This window comes from Rhinoderma darwinii, chromosome 3 (assembly GCF_050947455.1).
Source record: "Rhinoderma darwinii isolate aRhiDar2 chromosome 3, aRhiDar2.hap1, whole genome shotgun sequence".
In the NCBI taxonomy this organism is placed as follows: domain Eukaryota; kingdom Metazoa; phylum Chordata; class Amphibia; order Anura; family Rhinodermatidae; genus Rhinoderma; species Rhinoderma darwinii.
The window spans coordinates 370,142,397-370,161,185 of record NC_134689.1 but is presented as its reverse complement, the minus strand read 5'-3'; the positions used below and the strand labels follow the sequence as shown (position 1 = coordinate 370,161,185).

The window sequence follows — 18,789 nt, the reverse complement described above, 5'->3', positions numbered from 1 at the left end:
TTTGAGCTAGTTGAGAATCTGGAGCATTACATTTATGGGTTCGATTAAACTCTCAAAATGGCTAGAAAAAGAGAGCTTTTATGTGAAACTCGACAGTCTATTCTTGTTCTTAGAAATGAAGGCTATTCCATGCGAGAAATTGCCAAGAAACTGAAGATTTCCTACAACGGTGTGTACTACTCCCTTCAGAGGACAGCACAAACAGGCTCTAACCAGAGTAGAAAGAGAAGTTGGAGGCCCCGCTGCACAACTGAGCAACAAGACAAGTACATTAGAGTCTCTAGTTTGAGAAATAGATGCCTCACAGGTCCTCAACTGGCAGCTTCATTAAATAGTAACCGCAAAACGCCAGTGTCAACGTCTACAGTGAAGAGGCGACTCCGGGATGCTGGCCTTCAGGGCAGAGTGGCAAAGAAAAATCCATATCTGAGACTGGCTAATAAATGGAAAAGAAGGCTATCACTCCATTTTGCAACGCCATGCCATACCCTGTGGACAGCGCTTGATTGGAGCCAATTTCATCCTACAACAGGACAATGACCCAAAGCACACCTCCAAATTATGCAAGAACTATTTAGGGAAGAAGCAGGCAGCTGGTATTCTATCTGTAATGGAGTGGCCAGTGCAGTCACCAGATCTCAACCCCATAGAGCTGTTGTGGGAGCAGCTTGACCGTATAGTACGCAAGAAGTGCCCATCAAGCCAATCCAACTTGTGGGAGGGCCTTCTGGAAGCATGGGGTGAAATTTCTCCCGATTACCTCAGCAAATTAACAGCTAGAATGCCAAAGGTCTGCAATGCTGCAATTACTGCAAATGGAGCATTCTTTGACAAAAGCAAAGTTTGAAGGAGAAAATTATTATTTCAAATAAAAATCATTATTTCTAACCTTGTCAATGTCTTGACTATATTTTCTAGTCATTTTGCAACTCATTTGATAAATATAAGTGTGAGTTTTCATGGAAAACACAAAATTGTCTGGGTGACCCCAAACTTTTGAACGGTAGTGTGTGTGTGTATATATATATATATATATATATATATATATATATATATATATTGTAACCAATTTTTGTGCCTGCAAAAGAACTGTATATATTTTTTAATGTATAGTTTCAAGTTGGCATGCTGGAACATTGCAGCACTAATTCAATTTCCTATGATATCCTACATAGACCAGGCAAAATGATGGGACAATCATGGGTTCATCATCTGCAAAGCATAAATCTACTGGAAACTTTCCCGTATGGAGCTGCACATCATCACCCTGAGGGTATGTTCACACGGCCAAATTTCAGACGTATACGAGGCGTATTATGCCTCGTTTTACGTCTGAAAATAGGGCTACAATACGTCGGCAAACATCTGCCCATTCATTTGAATGGGTTTGCCGACGTACTGTGCAGACGACCTGTTATTTACGCATCGTCGTTTGACAGCTGTCAAACGACGACGCGTAAAAATACAGCCTCGTCAAAAGAAGTGCAGGACACTTCTTTGGACGTTTTTGGAGCTGTTTTCTCATAGACTCCAATGAAAACAGCTCCAAAAACGGACGTAAAAAACGCCGCGAAAACGGCGTGAAAACGCCGCGAAAAATGCGAGTTGGTAAAAAAACGTCTGAAAAGCAGGGTCTGTTTTCCCTTGAAAACAGCTCTGGATTTTCAGACGTTTTTGTTGACTACGTGTGAACATACCCTAATGTTCCCCAGCCACTTACTGATTACATGTGGTCTCTATGGATGAAATACATAGTGAATTTCCATATGGTGAGTTATGGATGTGTCCCGTCCATACAGACTCCTATGAGTGACATGTAAGCAATACCCTCTGCAGCTGCATTCCCCGAGATCAGCACTTGAGAACTATACATTACCCAGCGCATATTATTCAGTATAGGAACTGCTTTTTTTTTTATATGAGCCCTTTGTATATCAAACTATTGAACCCATATGACTGCAGTGTCCTGCAGAGCATCACTCCTCCGACAATGCACCTTTTATAAGCAACCCATCCACATAGCTTATAACGTATCATTAAGTAATCAGTCTCTATTAGCAGCTCTTCCTTACTAAGAAAACACATTATTCTCTATGAGTACCCAAGTCTGAGACCCAGCACCCCATCATTAACTTCAAAGAGAATTCTAAACGTAATGGAGTTTCACTTACTCTATTGTCAGAGGTCTGAGCAAGAATCCCCGGGAGCCGAAAGAGGAAGGAAACAAACAATTAGTATGGAGAGAAAGATGACAAAGGGTATCCCAGCCCACTAAACTTTTTCCATCTGCCCAAAATGTATCGTGTAAAATTTCACAATAGAATTTATGTGTTCTATTCATAGAACAAAGGCAAATATATTGTAAGAAATTTTTATTGCAATTATCCCCTTCCATGAATGTAGGGCCCTGGTTCCGAACCCGTATCATGTCCATACAGATGCTAAAAAAAGGGCCAGTCTTACCCTGTGGGATCCTTTCGTTTCCAGTTAGCCAAAACAAAGTCTGCATGGACCATGATCAGGGGCAGCCCGAGGGTTTTGGACACTTGGTGATATGGTACAGCCAGGTTGTGAGGCAGCACCTGAATCATATGAAAGCGGCGTCAGTAGATTGCAAGCTCTAAGACACACTCACATTTTGCTCTATTATGTAAAATCAAATCAATCCTGACTAAAGGAAGTTTCAAGGACTACTCCAGGCAAAACTGATACACTGGGGGAAATATAATAAAGTTGTTCTCCAGGCAGTATATTGATGGCCTATCCTTAGTTCGAGTCTCATTGAAGGGGCCGCGGCATTGGTAGCTGCGGCCTCTTCACAATTTACAGGTACAGTGCCGTACACTTCCGTAGCAGCTGTGCCTGGGATTGTAGTTCTGGTCCCATTTAAGTGAATGGGACTGAGCTGCAATCACAGACACCTCTGCTACGGATGAGTTGGGCGCTGTGCCTGGTAAGACATTGATAAGGCTGTGCCCTTCACCGCTGCGACCTCTTCAGTCAGATGATCTGTGATGGTCCCAGGAGTCTAGTCACCAATGATCTGATATTGATGACCTATGCTGAGGATAGGCCATTAATATAAAATGCCTTGGAGAACCCCTTTAATACTCGCGTTTCAAACGCCAGTCTTAAACAAATTTACGTCGGCAGTAAATGCGGCAAATATATTAAGAGGTGCACGCCTCTCAATTAATTTAGTGCATTTTTGGCTATCCGTGCCACAGAAAAGCAAATCTATGCCTGTTATGAGCAGGTATAGATTTGCGACATAACTTATGCAATTTTCTGGTGTAAGTTATGATAAATCTGTCATTCTAGCAAAGGCCTCGCTCCTTTGGCTAAACCTGCCCCCTTTTCTCACCACTTTCAGAAAGTGGCTAGGAAAGTAAAGTCGCAAATTTTAGCGCAACTTGGCATGCAATTTTTGACTTTTTTATGCCAGAAAACTGATGTAAACCTTTTGATATATAGCCCCACTGTGTTATGCCTAGTACAGGGCCCGAGGAGGCGGTGCATGACACAAGGATACAAAGAAAACCAAAGAGAGAATCGGTGTGTCAAGCACCGCCCCCTCAGACCCTGCACTAGTCATATGAATTCTCTATTTGCTGTTCTTTGAATCCCTGTGTAATGCACCTTCCTCTCAGGAAGCATACGACACTATATATATTTTGCCTTCAGTTTTCCTTTAATATATTGTTCAGAACAAACCAAAATGTGTTTTACATTACATGACATTTATAATGTTACTGATAAACACTCTAATCTACTTAAATCACCATTAACATCAATGTCCACAGATATACACTTATATTTGACAAGTTAAAGGGTTTTTCCTATCTTATAAAGTGATGGCATATTGTTATGACATGCCATCGCTTTATGATTGGTGGGGGTCTGACCTCTGGGTTCACCACCAATCCTGCGACTGATTAAGTGATGCGTACTATTCACTGTTTTACCCTGCAAAGCGGTGCAGGGAACTGTAATACTACCCCATTCAAGTAAATTGAGGTGCATTAAGTTCTTTGCCCAGCTGGTTGGCCAGGAGCACCACTGGAAAACTTAGAAGGGGCTGCAGCGCTACATCAGCGCTGCAGCCCCTTCATTCTCGGGATCGGTGTGTGTCCCAGATGTGGTGATAGCATCACTTTATAAGATAAAAATAACTCTTTAAGGGACTATTCCAGTATGGTGCAGATGACGTGATGTAATTGTAACATAAGCACTCCACAGAGTAAGGTTATAGAGTTGTAAAGTCCATTGGGGTATTCCTTCTAGATCTAGATATATATCTAGAATTCCTGTGTCTAATCATTGTCTAAAAACCTCTCCCTCGTGAAACCGCAGCGGCCAGATATAGGTGCTCTCCGTCATCATGGAGGTGATGTCACTGTGACTAATACTCCTAGGCATGCCTACACCACTGTTAAATGACATTTCAATTACTGATAACAGACTCCTATTGAATACCTGCATTACTGGTTGGCCCACGGCCAAAATCAGGCCTCTCCTATCCACTTCCCTTTATGGTGCTCATACCCAATTTTTTTTGCCACCTTTGCAAACTTCTTATACATAAACATAAGCCATTCAGCTTGGGTAAATACACACGTTATTTCAGTAAAGAGAGGGATAAGCAGTTGCCCGACACACATGGTACTACTTTTACCACAGAAGAAACAAAAGGATTGTATGGCAAAAATAAATCAATCCTGTTTTGGATTGATTTGTAGGGAGACACTGTGGATGGCACTGTGTGGGGAGACACTGTGGGTGACACTGTATGGGGAGACAAAGTGGGTAGCACCGTTTGGGAAGACACTGTGGATGACACTGTTTGGGGTGACACTGTGGATGACACTGTATGGGAAGACACCGTGGCTGACACTGTTTGGGGAGACACTGTGGGTGGCACTGTATGGGGAGACACTGTGGGTGGCACTGTATGGGGAGACATTGTGGGTTGCACTGTATGGGGAGATACTGTGGATGACACCGTTTATGGAGACACTGTGGGTGCCACTGTATGGAGAGACACTGTTGATAACTATTTTGGGGAGACACTGTGGATGGCACTGTATGGGAGACACTGTGGGTGGCGATGTTTTGGGAAACAGTGGGTGGCGCTGATTGGGGAAACACTGTGGGCGGCACTGCATGTGAAGACACTGTGGGTGACACTCTACGGGGAGATACTGTGTGGCAATGTATGGGGAGACACTGTGGGTGGCACTGTATGGGGAGATACGGTGGGTGGCACTGTATGGGGAGACACTGTATGGGGGAGACACTGTGGGAGGCACTGTATGGGGAGACACTGTGGGAGGCACTGTATGGGGTGACACTGTGGGTGGCACTGTATGGGGAGACAGTGTGGGTGGCACTGTATGGAGAGACACTGTGTGTGGCACTGTATGGGGAGACACTGTGGGAGGCAATTTTTTGGTAAACAAAGTGGGTGGCACTGTATGGGGAGACACTGTGGGTGGCAACAATTCGGGAGATACTGTGGGTGGCACTGTATGGGGAGACTGTTGGTGGCACTGTATGGAGGGACACTGTTGGTGGCACTGTATGGAGGGACACTGTTGGTGGCACTGTTTGGAGGGACACTGTGGATGACAGTGTTTTGCGGAGGCACTGTGGATGACAGTGTTTTGCGGAGGCACTGTGGATGACAGTGTTTTGCGGAGGCACTGTGGATGACAGTGTTTTGCGGAGGCACTGTGGATGACAGTGTTTTGCGGAGGCACTGTGGATGACAGTGTTTTGCGGAGGCACTGTGGATGACAGTGTTTTGCGGAGGCACTGTGGATGACAGTGTTTTGCGGAGAGACTGTGGATGACAGTGTTTTGCGGAGAGACTGTGGATGGCAATGTTTGGGGAGACACTGTGGGTGGCACTGTAAGGGAAGACAGTGAATAGCACTGTTTTGGGATACACTGTGGGTGGCACTGTATGGTGTGCATTTTTTGTCTGGCCCTTTAAAACACATTTCTGATTTAGACCCTCATTTGAAGGAGTGATTAATGTTGACAGTGATTGATATGAAGCTCCTTGTTGCTCGTCAACAAAGAGTTACTGCAGCAGCTGAAGTGTGTATTGTACGGAAAAATTTATTTTCTGAATTCCTGCCTGTGGCCTCGCACTAGTATATTTTATATTGTAGCGGAACTTCTCAGTGATTTATAATAAGGGGGTACATTATTCCATATCTAGTAATGCAACTATATTCTGTATTGCTTATAACAGAGCTGCCATCTAGTGGCTTTATTTGGCAGAAGCTGTGCGGAAAAAAATAAAAATATACCTATCCCTCAAACAGCAGTTCCCATGTTAATAAAGTCACGCAGTCATGTCAGTTATAGCTGTTTCTAAGATAGCTGGTGAGTGGTAACATCCAATATGGCTGTCCCCAATGACAATTCCCCTTTGTTATGCAGTGATGGGTGACAATTCCTGAAGGAGTTGCATTGGCGGCCATATTGGTTGCCATTCAGCTTTCCCAAAAACTGATAATCACTTGAGTTATGAATAAAAAAAACTTTTAATTGTTAAATGACATGTTCCTCAAAGGGGACAACAGTAAAACTTTTATTTCCAGGCCACTGTATACGAGATCTCCCATGTTACAATTCTCACCTTTACACCCTCTGTTTCCCCGTTCTGCCACACATAACCCATCACTATATGACTGAGGAACACACGAGCCAAGCGGAATTGCCTGTGCCCCTTGAGGTGCTGTATGCCCAGTTCTGGCATCTAGAGGAATGATAAAACAAAATCCGGATTTGTAATATAAAACACAGCAATAAATTGCACAGCTGGTACATTGTATTCATAGAAAATCACAAGGACATCGAGCATTATAATGTGTAAAATACTTCTACTTCCATTAGAATTGTGGCATTACAGGTGGGTGTGAATTTGTTATGTCATCCTGCCCTCTGGTGGTAAAAGTTAGTACTGCAACTTTATGTTTGGTTTATAATGTGTGTGAATTCACAAAATATATATTTAAAAGTAGTTGTTTTTTTTATATTATAAGGCTACACTTTTTTTCAATTTCTTTCCCAGCCACAACCGCGGTCATGAACTCTATCTATCAGCGTATAACCCCATCTGAAGTTTGAAAGCGTAGCAAATACCGAATAGATGGCAGAACAGCGCTGGATCGTGGAGAAGTGAGTCACCCACTGGGACACCTGGCATTTAATCCTTATGAATCCCACTATAAAACATCAAAAAAAATGAACCCCTCTACCAACCTAGATAACCAAATATATTGTTAACCTTATACCCTAGGCCACTAGAAATATCAAAACCCCTTCACCACCCTAGACCACCAGGTATACTAACCCCTAAAATACCCTAAACCACCAGGAATACTAACCTGTGAAAAATGCTTAACCATTAAAGATATGAGCCCCGAAAAAATTCTAGCCCACGAGGGATATTAACCTCTAAACCCGCTAGACCACGTAGAATGTTAACACCTTAACCACCCGTGATAATACAATTAACCCCTAAACCATCAGGGATATTACTGTTCATTTTAGAGCAGTATTATTAAGACTTTGTATAGTGGTTATTAGTTCAACATATGTTAGAATTATTATTGCATGACACGGGAGACAGTATTTATTTAGGTATTATATTGCGCTATTATTTGGTCACTGGATGTTAATACTATTTGAGTACTGGATGGTTGTATTTAGGCATTGTGTGGCAATGTACTATATATTGTTTTGTCAGTTTATGGTGGTAGTGGCACAGTATAATATTATTTAGGCAACTGTATGGCACTCTTATTTGGCATCTGCATAGAAGTGTTATTTGGATGCGCACTATTCTTTGAAAGCCTTACTGAAGGGCACTGACAATTATGGGTTGTGTTATAAGATTATTTGTACATTTTATGAAAGCATTACCTGGTCATTACATGGTATAGGGGTGCCAACATAGGGTACCGAACAGGGCTCTATCCAACTTAAGGCTGGCTCTGTTTTTCACACCAGTATTTAAAACTTTAAAGCTCTGTTCTCATATGCGTTGTGGGACAGATCCCAACAGCCCCCAATGGCGTAATGGGGTCCGTCGAGGTTTTATTGTGGTTTCTGTCATTTTGATGGCAAGAATAGAGACATCCGCTGCGCTATTCTTGCTGTCAAATCTGAAGGAATTATTACTGTTGTAGGCTTCAAGTGGAGCCTTCAAACAAATATTAACATAGACTAAGGCTGGCCACATATATAAGATAGCCGTCAGTCAAATGCTCTTTCAGCGGACATCTCTCCCCTTCATAAACATGCTTCATCTGCACTTTATTTTAGTTACTCCGTAGCTTTAGACTATAGACTCCCATTTTGTCAGCATGTTCTGTACTAACAATACATCAGTCGGTAGTCTGTAGTTTAAGGAGCAACTAAGAGAATTTTAGATGTGAGTGTAAGGAAACTCTCTGGCAGTGCCCTTATACGAAGAGACCTACCAGAAGAAATGTGTAAAATGCTATTTATTGTACATTAAAAATGTGAAAAATGTTTTTAATTCCCTTGTTGCTGAAGTACAACCACTTGAACTTGCAGGCCCAAAGCCTGAGGCAGCACTGCTCAGAGATGGTGAGTACAACATGTCGTGTTCTGATTTCTGCCAAGTGCACTATTATCATGGAGACCTTGTGGGGATTCAAATCATCAAAAACATCAATAGCTACATATATACAAACATATTTGCCAATATTCAAGCCAGGTAAGATATAGATATTGATGGTGATGTGAATCCACACAAAATTTCTTTGATGACACTGGACCTTAGAGAAAATAGAAGGACATGTTGTCATCAGAATGTCTCAGTAGTGCAGGCTCAGGATTTGGACCTGTAAATTCAAGCCATCACATAGTAGAATAGACGTAATGTACTAAAAAAATAAAAATTGGTTTTCCTATTTTTTTTATTTCCACTTTAAGGCCTCTTATTCATTTCCTGAGGTAGATCTCATTCATATGGCCTACATGTATAGACATATGTGCCATCTCTCCAAGATAGTCCAGTAGGCTCCCAAGAAAAATGGAAGAGCTCCCAGACTCCTGGAAGAACTGTCAAGTCTCCTGGGCGCTACGACCTGACTAAATACTCACATCTCCTTGCTCCTGCAGTAGTCTTCCCTCCTGGGAAGAGGACAATGTCTGTACCCAGGAGCGAAGAGGACTGCAAGTTGTAGGAACAAAGAGAGTTTAGTATCTTCAGAGTCTGTGGTCAGTATTAATTTAGGGAGTCGGTTATGGGGTCTATATTCATTTTTGGGTGTGATGAAGGCAGTCATATGCACTACTTGTGCATGTGACTGGCTCCGGCTGGCCATACATTTCCCCTATATTACAAGTTGACAAATCAAATGAACGTCCATCCATGTAATACGTGAACAGATCGAGAGCCGCTGTTTGCTCATAGAGAGTTGTCAGCAGCAGAGTTGCCATAGTGAGGCAACCCCTTTACAAGATTTGGTCGTCATAGCTTGAAGTCATACCCACCTTGTGAACCTCATCCCGTAGTTTCCTTGTTTCAATCAATTCGGCTAAATGTTCTGCTATGTTCATCCAGGGTTTGTAGTATTCAGGAAGTTTATCCTATATCAGAAGAGAAGAGGAGAAATATATAATTAAAATCTATCCAATATCTATGTGTTCAAGGGGCGCGCAACCTTTCGCCCGTGATGTCGGTGACCATCGGGACACAAACATGCGTGTCTGTGTCCGGTTAATACAGAAAGATGCGGTTGTTAAAAAAACAGCTGCATATTTTTGATGCAGAGAACAGAGTGCCGTCATTTGATGGCCGCTCGGTTCTATATATTTACACTGCAGGACCTAGAAGACGCATGTGAGCCACTATAGGGTGCTGAAATGCATCTTCCAGGGAGCACGGAAGCAATGCAAGGTAAGTATTAATGTCGGGGAGTACTGTGACTGGTGGAACAGCATGTTATGGGTCTGTTACTGTTATGAGGGGCACCGTGACTGTCACTGTTCTATTTTAGGCAGCTTAGTCAAATTAAAAATGGAAAAACCGTCCCAAAAATATCACTTTTTTATTGTGGATATTGAATTTATGTCTCATGTAAATATAGTTTGCACATAATTTGAGACCCTTTAAGGGGTTATCCATTTTTTACATTCCCTAGCTTGCTGCTAGCTTGTTAGAAGGGTTCATTGATAAAAAGCTGATCACAAAGTGTTTCCATGCTGTCTCCCCCAGCAATCAGTCGTATTCTATAGGGAAACCTAGAAATTAATGTTCAATTTCCCTGCAGCGCCACCACAGGGGAAATTAAACATTACACAGTGGCAGTGCAGATTAATATCAATGGGTTGCAGGTATAATGCGGGATAGGTCCTCCAGAGTGAGAGACGTTCCTTATAACTGCTCCCCACTCTGACCAAGATATGAGGATACTGAACAGGGGACTCCCCTCTATTAACTGAATAAAACAGCTGTGTAAACAGCTATAAATGCTGGGAAAAAAGTTTTGCCTGCCAGAATGCACAGGGTGAAATAATTTTATTGCTCCATGGTCCAGTTCTGATGCTCTCAGGACCATTGTAGACGCTTTCGGCAGTGGACAGGGTTCAGCATGGGCACTCTGACAAGTCTGCGGCTACGCAGCCCCAAACACAGCAAGCTGAGATGCACTGTGTGTTCTGATACCTTTCGAACATAGCCATCAGTAACTTTTTCAGCAATTTGTTCTACAGTAGCTCTTCTGTGGGGTTGGACCAGACAGTATAGCCTTCACTCCTCATGTGCATAAATGAACCTTGGGTGCCCATATCACTGTCTCCGGTTTACCAGTTGTCCTTCCTTGGATAACTTTTTGGCAGGTACTAACCACTGCATACTGGGAGCACCCCACTAGACCCTGTGGAGATACTCTGACCCAGTCGCCTAGACATCACAATTTGGCCCATGTCAAAGTCCCTCAACTCCTTACACTTGCCCATTTTTCCAGCTTCCAACAGATCAACTTCAAGAACTGACCATTCACTTGCTGCCTAATATATCCCACCCGTCTTAAGGTGACATCGTAACCAGATAATCAATGTTAGCGATTTCTTTTTTTCTTCTTGAAAAAAATTAATAAATATATATATATATATATATATATATATATATTTATATATACACACTACCGTTCAAAAGTTTAGGGTCACTTAGAAATTTCCTTATTTTTGAAAGAAAAGCACAGTTTTTTTCAATGAAGATAACATTAAAGAGGCTCTGTCACCAGATTTTGCAACCCCTATCTGCTATTGCAGCAGATAGGCGCTGCAATGTAGATTACAGTAACGTTTTTATTTTAAAAAAACGAGCATTTTTGGCCAAGTTATGACCATTTTTGTAGTTATGCAAATGAGGCTTGCAAAAGTCCAAGTGGGTGTGTTTAAAAGTACAAGTCCAAGTGGGTGTGTATTATGTGCGTACATCGGGGCGTTTTTAATACTTTCACTAGCTGGGCGCTCTGATGAGAAGTAACATCCTCTTCTCTTCAGAACGCCCAGCTTGTGACAGTGCAGATCTGTGACGTCACTCACAGGTCCTGCATCGTGACGGCCACATCGGCAGCAGAGGCTACAGTTGATTCTGCAGCAGCATCAGCGTTTGCAGGTAAGTCGATCTTACCTGCAAACGCTGATGCTGCTGCAGAATGAACTGTAGCCTCTGGTGCCGATGTGGCCGACACGATGCAGGACCTGTGAGTGACGTCACAGATCTGCACTGCCAGAAGCTGGGCGTTCTGAAGAGAAGTGGATGATACTTCTCTTCAGAGCGCCCAGCTAGTAAAAGTATTAAAAACGCCCCGATGTACGCACATAATACACGCCCAGTTGGACTTGTACTTTTAAACACACCCACTTGGACTTTTGCAAGCCTCATTTGCATAATTACAAAAATGGTCATAACTTGGCCAAAAATGCTCGTTTTTTAAAAATAAAAACGTTACTGTAATCTACATTGCAGCGCCTATCTGCTGCAATAGCAGATAGGGGTTGCAAAATCTGGTGACAGAGCCTCTTTAAATTAATCAGAAATACACTCTATACGTTGTTAATCTGCTAAATGATTATTCTAGCTGCAAACGTCTGGTTTTTAATGCAATATCTACATAGGTGTATAGAGGCCCATTTCCAGCAACCATCACTCCAGTGTTCTAATGGTACATTGTGTTTGCTAACTGTGTTAGAAGGCTAATGGATGATTAGAAAACACTTGAAAACCCTTGTGCACTTATGTTAGCACCGCTGTAAACAGTTTTGCTGTTTAGAGGAGCTATAAAACTGACCTTCCTTTGAGCTAGTAGAGAATCTGGAGCATTACATTTGTGGGTTCGATTAAACTCTCCAAATGGCTTGGAAAAGAGAGCTTTCATGTGAAACTCGACAGTCTATTCTTGTTCTTAGAAATGAAGGCTATTCCATGCGAGAAATTGCCAAGAAACTGAAGATTTCCTACAACGGTGTGTACTACTCCCTTCAGAGGACAGCACACACAGGCTCTAACCAGAGTAGAAAGAGAAGTGGGCGGCCCCGCTGCACAACTGAGCAACAAGACAAGTACATTAGAGTCTCTAGTTTGAGAAATAGACGCCTCACAGGTCCTCAACTGGCAGCTTCATTAAATAGTACCCGCAAAACGCCAGTATCAATGTATACAGTGAAGAAAAAGCCATATCTGAGCCTGGCTAATAAAAGCAAAAGATTAATATGGGCAAAAGCACACAGACATTGGACAGAGGAAGATTGGAAAAAAGTGTTATGGACAGACGAATCGAAGTTTGAGGTGTTTGGCTCACACAGAAGAACATTTGTGAGACGCAGAACAACTGAAAAGATGCTGGAAGAGTGCCTGACGCCATCTGTCAAGCATGGTGGAGGTAATGTGATGGTCTGGGGTTGCTTTGGTGCTGGTAAAGTGGGAGATTTGTACAAGGTAAAAGGGATTTTGAATAAGGAAGGCTATCACTCCATTTTGCAACACCATGCCATACCCTGTGGACAGCGCTTGATTGGAGCCAATTTCATCCTACAACAGGACAATGACCCAAAGCATACCTCCAAATTATGCAAGAACTATTTAGGGAAGAAGCAGGCAGCTGGTATTCTATCTGTAATGGAGTGGCCAGCGCAGTCACAGATCTCAACCCCATAGAGCTGTTGTGGGAGCAGCTTGACCGTATGGTACACAAGAAGTGCCCATCAAGCCAATCCAACTTGTGGGAGGGGCTTCTGGAAGCATGGGGTGAAATTTCTCCCGATTACCTCAGCAATTTAACAGCTAGAATGCCAAAGGTCTGCAATGCTGGAATTGCTGCAAATGGAGCATTCTTTGACGAAAGCAAAGTTTGAAGGAGAAAATTATTATTTCAAATAAAAATCATTATTTCTAACCTTGTCAATGTCTTGACTATATTTTCTAGTCACTTTGCAACTCATCTGATAAATATAAGTGTGAGTTTTCATGGAAAACACAAAATTGAATGGGTGACCCCAAACTTTTGAACGATTAGCACCTATAATACTCATAGGGCAACATAGTAACCATAAGACATAATCTATGATTTAAGAAATCCTATATACGCCTCATATTATTGTATACACAAGAAAAAAATCAAACAGAGACCAAGATAATCAATACACCACCATGTCCCATATGTTATAATGATACATAGTACACAAAAAGTATATAGTAACACCAGTAACGGGAAGAGTATAGAATCTCCAAGCTGATATCGAATTCTATGGTATCAGTCTCTCCACTATCTGGGTATAAATCTATCAAGATAGTTGTATAATACCACCATACATCATATTTAGCATAGTTGCATATCAATTACCTGTGGCTGACATGATGGCTATTGATGGTCTCAGAGAAAACACCTCGACGCGCGTTTCGCACCCTTCGTCAGGAGGGCAAACTTTTTCTCTTTTTTCAAACTTTTGGGATTTTTAACATTACCACCTTGCAACCACTTATAGACCACTCGGAGAGCTCACTGTGTATGTACAGTATATGTATATATCCTCTATTGAACGCTATGCTAGCTGTAAAAATCTGTATACTACAAGCTCCGCATAGTAGTGGCTGCTGGCAGACATATCATATAAAGGAATATTTTCCTCTCAATTATCATATTTCATTGTGTCCCTAATTAAAAGTTATGAATATTTGCAAATACCTTCCATTTTTACCATTTTAAATATAATAAGTCCTGGTAGCTTTCTGTGTTTATATCTGGTTTCTATTGGTTACAACCACCACTGCGGTCCTGCATCGGTGGCCGCGCTTGGTCCTGGTTGCTTTTTATTGAGTGTGAGCACGCATTGAGAAAGCATGCGCAGTAGCTCTCAGCCCGGCCACCTCTGCTGCTCATAGAAGTGAATAGGATGACTTTCGGGAATGTGCAGTAAACAGGGAGACATCCTATTTAGCTGTTCGTGGCATGTCGCTGCCGAAATGAGCACAGCAGAGCCCTTAGGCCTCCTTCACCCACAGAAAATTTCTGAGAGAAAGAAAGGAAGGAAGGAAGGAAGGAAGGAAGAAAGAAAGAAAGAAAGAAAGAAAGAAAGAAAGAAAGAAAGAAAGAAAGAAAGAAAGAAAGAAAGAAAGAAAGAAAGAAAGAAAGAAAGAAAGAAAGAAAGAAAGAAAGAAAGAAAGAAAGAAAGAAAGAAAGAAATGCTCCTAAAAACGAGCGTTTTTCTATTGTAACATGCATTTTTTTCTGGCGTTTTTCATATGGTATCATTTTGTGCATGCCTTTTTTCAGTGTTTTTGAAGTCCTATATAGACGTTTTTGGGAAAAACACCATACCCAGAGAATGCTGCGGTTGGAAAAAAAACACCACTGACCTTAAATTGCCTCAAAAATGCAACAAACAAAACGCAGTTGTGTGTAGTGCATTTACTATTTACTATTCCACCCTTATAAGCGATGTCCCAATGCGCTTGCTCTCAAGCACTGTAATCTTTGTATGCAAGTAGAGATAACAGTGTGGACTTCAGATTAACACAATGTGACAATCTGCTGACCAGGACGTAAATGAGCCCACCAATGAATATTATTTATCATTCTCGAAAAAATACTGTTTGCCTAATAGATGACTGTCCTATAATGTCTGTTTATATTTATCGCGACTGCGGCATCTAAGCCGTTAGAAAGAGGGAGTGACCCCCTCTGACAGTCCATCGCTCCGCCCGACGTGATAATGGGGTACTGTTAGTTGTCATGGCAGCCTTAGGTCTAATGGCCCCCAGGTCTGCCATCTTTGTACTCTGGCATAGCTTAATAGGAGCCTCTCATAATCACAATATACGACAATACATTAGTATTGCAGTATATCGTGCAAACGATCCAACGATCCCTGGTCCAAGTTCCTTAGGGGGACTAATAATAAAAAAAAAAAGTTCAATAAAAAAATTTTACGCACAAAAGTAATATCAAGTTTAAAAAGAAAACCTCTTTTCCCATTTTCCCATAAAACACCGTAAAAAAAGAAATAATAATAAACGTAAAAGTCCAAACTCTTCCAATATAACGTTATTTAACCTGCACAGTAAACGCAGTAAAAAAAATCATTTAAAAATGTGAGAATCGCTGCTTTTTGGTCTCCTTAGCTCCCAGAAAAAATGCAATAAAAGCTGATAAAAAAACCGTATGTTCCTCACACCGCTCACTCAAGAGAAAAATATAAAATTTATGGCTCTCAGAATGTGGCGACACAAAACAAAATTGTATTCTTAACAATTAGTCTTCCTTGAAAAAGTAGTAAAACTTAAAAAAACATATATAAATTTGGTATCGCCGTAATCGTATTGACGCGCACAATAACGTTAAAATGTCGTTTTTATTACATGGTGAACGCCATAGAGACTAAACAAAAAAAAAACAATAGAGGAATCGCTGTTTTTTCTCATTCTACTCCACAAATAATGTATCCCCAGTTTCCCACTGCATTATACGGTACAATAAATGGTGCCATGAAAAACGACAACTCGCCCCGCAAAAATCAAGTCCTCATACGGCTTTATCAATGGAAATACAAAAAAAAGTTGTGGGTTTTGGCAGGTGGGGAGGAAAAATCAAAAATGAAAATCCAAAAAATGGCTGCGACGGGAAGGAATTAAAAAGCACATAATAGGTGAGGTGACCTGTTACAGATTTAGCATTAGGGCCCAGGAGGGTAATCTTTGAACAACGCTGCAAAATATCTAGACAATACATAAATGGCAGGGTGTAATAAATAAATTAATAGGTGTATAAAAACAATAATTGATTTCATCTCACCAGGGGGTCTTGGAGTATAAATCCATATTCCTCGGAGAAATAGCAGTCTTCCAGTTTTACTGTCTCCATTTAGGTTTCTTGTGCGCTTTACACGTTTAGTGCTCCTGTTTGTTTGTGATCTTCACACCGCCACTTGTCCTTGTGCGCAGATGACTCTGTAGGGCAGAGTCTAAAATGAATGATCCACCTCACCTAAAAAGGGCTGGGACGTTGCTGGGTCTCTCTAGGGTTTTTTTTTCTCTTATTCTTTAGCATTTTTCAATAAAGCAATTGAAGAATCAAAGGGAGGGGGGAAACAAGGGTACGGCTCCTCCAATGGGGGGTAAGCACAAAACAAACAACGAGTCTCTCTAGTTGTGTCAATATTAATTCTGGCAAATGACAAGGACACCGAATATTTACGAAACAACAACAGAGAAAGGAGGCCGAGATAGGAAACTTCTAAATAAACTCATTATAATCTACTATGAAAGAGGTTTAAAGAGCATTTACCCAATCAACACATAGAAGTCCTTGACTTGACTTCTTCTGTCAAACTGTTCACAGCTCTAAAAGCTGGGTGACAACCAACACCATTATTTAGGGAATCTGTCACCATCTCTTCAAACTGATATAATAGTTAGTCTTAAAGATGTTGAATTCAAATATGTAATTTTTATACTCTCACTTACCCACTTTCCCCCGCAAATTGTTTGAAAAGTGTCTGCTCGCTCTATGCAAATACAGTCAAATCCAGGCCTACTCCTCCTCTTCTTCTTTACTGCCCAACATTATGAATATTCATATCCTTCTCATCTTGGTCCGCCCTACATGCCGCTCCGAATGCTGGGCTTCTGTCAATCAAAGAGGATGGACGGAGATCGGTGCTGGAAATGTACATACCGCGAAAGCATCTGCATATCATTAAGGAGGACTCCTAGGGGCTTCAGTGAGCACACAGATGTGGGATTGCAGTGGGAGATAGAGTGTGAGTAGGCATGAAAGATATTCACATTCTAACTCTGGACCCCTATAAACTGTTTGTGGTAGTTTAGCCGATTCAGCTATTTTTAGCATGCATTATAATAATTCGGCTATAACTGTTTTTTTTTATTAACTTGATTTTTGCGATGTTTTTTTTTGTGATCTTTTTTTTAGCATTTTTAGGCTTATAGTTTGACTAAAAAAAATGAATAGTACAAAATATGCTTTTTTACATTTGAGCAAATTTAGTGTTACCCTAAAATAGACTTTTTATTTGTGATCGTCATGGTCTACCGTAAATTTTTATATATTACATGTCTATTTTAGCGTAATTGGGTCAGGGCTAGCGTTGCGACAATGATTGGTGGGGGAGCTCTTTTTGATGGGGTATTCTATGTGATTTTTATTTAATTCACTTTTTAGTTTTTACGTTTATTTTTTTTATTATTATGGCCTGTCAGAAAAGACCTTTGGTGGACTCTATTATTTCATTTGTTTTACACTATACTTTTTAACTATAATTGTCCTATAAATCCACTCTGTTAGGGCTGTGCAGATCTAGTTTAACCCAGCAGCAGCCTCCTACTAACGGCATCCCGGCGATCTTATAGCCAGTCACATGACCACCGAGTCCAGTAGCTGCTGCCTCTATTCTATACACGGTGCTCATTGAGCGATGTGTACGTGAGTACAGAGAAGACAAAAGCATGGAAAACCGCTGGTCTTCTCTACAGGGTCCGTGGCCGTCTCTGTCTGCTGAGAACTGACATTCAGCTGCCCAATCGCTTGAGCGGCAAGTGTAAACCGGCGCCTATTATACACAGTGGGTGGTCCTTAAGTGGTTTGGGTATCTAAAGTTGGCGACAGATTCTTTTTAACTTTAGTGACGTTCCTAGTGTTATCCTTTTGCCACTTCACCATACTTCCCACCTTTTGTTCCCCTATCTAGTTCTGATACAACATGTTTTTGTATAACAGTGACAATAAACCCTCGACATTCCCATTTATCTTCAAAATGTGTAGTGTTTTACATTTTGTAATTTTATATACTATTTTGTGTCTCCAAGAATGTACGTCTAATTTGGAAGTACCTACAGTCATATATTGCCCTAATACCTTGGTCTTCATGAATATTTTAATATTACCCTGACAAAATAAATGAGTAACACGTGTGATGACCTTTTTACACCAATATTTGTCGTCCGGAATTTTATAGAACCTCTAAACTAGTTTTTCTCCACAGAGGGGTACACTCCAGTAAGGTATTGATATTTTGCAAATCTTTAAATCTGCTTCCACATTCTATGTAACAATATACATGTGCCCTTATTGCTACCCACAAACACGCCAGCTTCCAGCAGCTCGTATAGATCCCACAGCCCGTCCCCCTACCTTGTCCCAACAAACATAAATTAAAGGGATATTGTTTCAAATTGGTTAAGAAATGGGCTTCAGCTGACAAAAAATAAAGTGATATTGG

At 41.3% G+C, this 18,789-nt stretch overlaps 1 protein-coding gene across 1 annotated transcript in view; it reads right to left on the bottom strand.

The window, feature by feature from the left end:
* The window catches only part of LOC142749998 (indoleamine 2,3-dioxygenase 2-like), a 43,308-nt gene extending 26,739 nt beyond the window's left edge, over positions 1 to 16,569 (bottom strand). Inside the window, exons 1-5 of the mRNA XM_075858679.1 lie at positions 16,347 to 16,569; positions 9,541 to 9,636; positions 6,650 to 6,769; positions 2,464 to 2,582; positions 2,172 to 2,186 (exon numbers count right to left, since the gene is read on the bottom strand). Coding sequence (XP_075714794.1) covers positions 2,172 to 2,186; positions 2,464 to 2,582; positions 6,650 to 6,769; positions 9,541 to 9,636; positions 16,347 to 16,415 — 419 coding nt within the window. The 5' untranslated portion in view covers positions 16,416 to 16,569. The remainder of the gene's footprint in view (positions 1 to 2,171; positions 2,187 to 2,463; positions 2,583 to 6,649; positions 6,770 to 9,540; positions 9,637 to 16,346) is intronic.
* Positions 16,570 to 18,789: the final 2,220 nt, after the last annotated feature.